This window comes from Thunnus albacares, chromosome 20 (assembly GCF_914725855.1).
Source record: "Thunnus albacares chromosome 20, fThuAlb1.1, whole genome shotgun sequence".
Lineage (NCBI taxonomy): Eukaryota > Metazoa > Chordata > Actinopteri > Scombriformes > Scombridae > Thunnus > Thunnus albacares.
Genome location: NC_058125.1, coordinates 27,944,484 through 27,947,176, shown reverse-complemented (window position 1 = coordinate 27,947,176; position 2,693 = coordinate 27,944,484). Strand labels below are relative to the sequence as shown.

The 2,693-nt window shown below is 45.1% G+C and overlaps 1 protein-coding gene across 3 annotated transcripts in view; it reads left to right on the top strand.

The window, feature by feature from the left end:
• The window catches only part of rpp30 (ribonuclease P/MRP 30 subunit), a 9,798-nt gene extending 7,686 nt beyond the window's left edge, over positions 1-2,112 (top strand). For 2 of the 3 annotated variants that reach the window (XM_044337652.1, XM_044337650.1), the window contains 4 exons: positions 212-249; positions 1,169-1,248; positions 1,566-1,643; positions 1,908-2,112. In XM_044337652.1, coding sequence (XP_044193587.1) covers positions 212-249; positions 1,169-1,248; positions 1,566-1,643; positions 1,908-1,954 — 243 coding nt within the window. In that variant the 3' untranslated portion in view covers positions 1,955-2,112. Of the gene's footprint in view, positions 1-211; positions 250-634; positions 673-1,168; positions 1,249-1,565; positions 1,644-1,907 lie in introns of all 3 variants that reach the window. The other variant, XM_044337651.1, reaches the window with a different exon arrangement.
• The last annotated feature ends 581 nt before the right edge of the window (positions 2,113-2,693 follow it).

Here is a 2,693-nt window from a genome sequence, read left to right as displayed (position 1 = left end):
AGTCAGTATTTATAAAAATGAGCCAGAAGAGCAGATGTTTATCTGCTTATATTCACACAACAGGACTGGATGGAAACAAACATTTAATACTGAACATTTCCTGTAAATTAAGATAAAGAGAGTTGAAACTGAGTCTGTGTGTTTCTGACCTGTGTGTGTGTGTGTGTGTGTGTGTGTGTGTGTGTGTGTGTGTGTGTGTGTGTGTGTTCAGGCTCTGGAGCTCAGGGGTCCGTATGACGTCACCAACCTGTATCCTTCTGTTGGAACTGTTTATTTACACAAGTTACTGTAAAGTCACGTTTCACTGGGATTCACTGTGTGTGTGTGTGTGTGTAGATGCAGTAGTGTGTGTGTGTGTGTGTGTGTGTGTAGATGCAGTTGTGTGTGTGTGTGTGTGTGTGTAGATGCAGTAGTGTGTGTGTGTGTGTGTGTGTAGATGCAGTAGTGTGTGTGTGTGTGTGTGTGTGTGTAGATGCAGTAGTGTGTGTGTGTGTGTGTGTGTGTGTAGATGCAGTTGTGTGTGTGTGTGTGTGTGTGTAGATGCAGTTGTGTGTGTGTGTGTGTGTGTAGATGCAGTTGTGTGTGTGTGTGTGTGTGTGTAGATGCAGTTGTGTGTGTGTGTGTGTGTGTTCAGGCTCTGGAGCTCAGGGGTCCGTATGACGTCACCAACCTGTATCCTTCTGTTGGAACTGTTTATTTACACAAGTTACTGTAAAGTCACGTTTCACTGGGATTCACTGTGTGTGTGTGTGTGTGTGTGTGTGTGTGTGTGTGTGTGTGTGTGTGTGTGTGTGTGTGTGTGTGTAGATGCAGTAGTGTGTGTGTGTGTGTGTGTGTGTGTGTAGATGCAGTAGTGTGTGTGTGTGTGTGTGTGTGTGTGTGTGTGTGTGTGTGTGTGTGTGTGTAGATGCAGTAGTGTGTGTGTGTGTGTGTGTGTGTGTGTAGATGCAGTAGTGTGTGTGTGTGTGTGTGTGTGTGTGTGTGTGTAGATGCAGTTGTGTGTGTGTGTGTGTGTGTGTGTGTGTAGATGCAGTAGTGTGTGTGTGTGTGTGTGTGTGTGTGTGTAGATGCAGTAGTGTGTGTGTGTGTGTGTGTGTGTGTGTGTGTAGATGCAGTTGTGTGTGTGTGTGTGTGTCAGATCATGTTGTTTCCTGATCTTCTTCTTCAGTGGTTTATTGTTCGGTTTGTCAGACGGAGACGCAAAAGAAGCCGTTTCCTCCAGATGTCGATCAGTAATACTACACGCAGGTAAATACTGAATACTACTACTGTCAATACTACTGCAAATACTACTGTAAATACTAAATACTACTACTGTCAATACTACTGTAAATACCAAATACTGCTGGTGCAGTACTGTACGTAGTAGTACTGTACGTAGTAGTACTGTATGTAGTAGTACTGTACGTAGTAGTACTGTACGTTGTACTCTGTGATATCAGGTTTGGGTGAAAGCTGTTTGGGAACAAACCTGTAAGTGGACCTTTGAGTTGACATTGTTTACAGGTGCGTCGAGCTGTAATCACATGACCCAGCTGACCTGATGATGTCATGTTTGTTGTCAGAAACCAGGAAGACGGCGAGCGGCGTCGTCTACACTGTGAAGAGCTGCCAGCAGGAGGCGCCGCCGGCCGCCGCACACTGTAGGTTCACTCAGTCATGTGACACACAGGCGGGCTTTACTGAGCCAATCAGGAGCCTTTCTCACCTGATGACACACAGGTGGAGCTGAAAGAATCGACAGAAAATTCATCAGCAGTAATTTTGATGATTGAAAAACAATCCGTTCAGACATTTTGTCAACAAGATGATTTAACGATTAATTAGAAATCGGACTAATTGATAACAGTATTGATCGGGTGATCGGGTGCAGCTGTGCTTCAGGTGACTGTGTTGTTGTTCTGCAGGTGAAGCTCCTGCAGCCAAGAGAGCCAGACCTCACCTGACAGACTGACAGTGATGGACAGGTCAGGTGGGCGGGGCTTCTGGAGGGAGTCGACGTTTTTTATTTTGTTTGTTTTGATCTTTTGTTGTTAAAACGCCACAAACAGGATGTTTGATTTCAGTGTGAAAGTTTCTGTTTTGGGTGTGAATAAACACTGTGGAGCTGAACACGGACGTGTGCTTTTATTCTGGAGGGACGTTCCTTCAAGCTAGCTAACGGGATAGCTTGGCTAATATCAATAAGCCTCGCTGAGAGAGGAACTGAGAGATCCGCTCCATCACTGGAGCTTATATGAATCCCAGCTCAGTAACCATGGTAACGTAGTGAGCAGAACTGGCTGCTCTGTGGCAGGCTAAAGAAACGCACGTCAGTCGTCACGCCTACGGCACACTGGTCTCACCATAGAAGCAGCACAGATTTGTTATTTTGTATGATCGGCTGCAGAGAAACCAGTTTTGGTTGCTGCGTCCGCATTTGATGCTCCAAAATGGAAACCAGGTCGGAGTAGGCGCGTCTCCTGGTGCGTTTAGGCCTTAACGGTGCAGCTTAATTCAGCTGCACGTCGGAGAATGTCTGACGGACGGAAACAGACTCTCAGAAGACGCTTCCATCAAGTGTGTTTTCACACTCGCAACCCTTTTATTTAAAAGTTTAGCATTTCATAATTTAATAAAATAAAAGTGTGTCAGCGTTATTTTGAAGTTATTTATTTATTCATTCACTCATTTTGTTCAGGCTGTGAAGACAA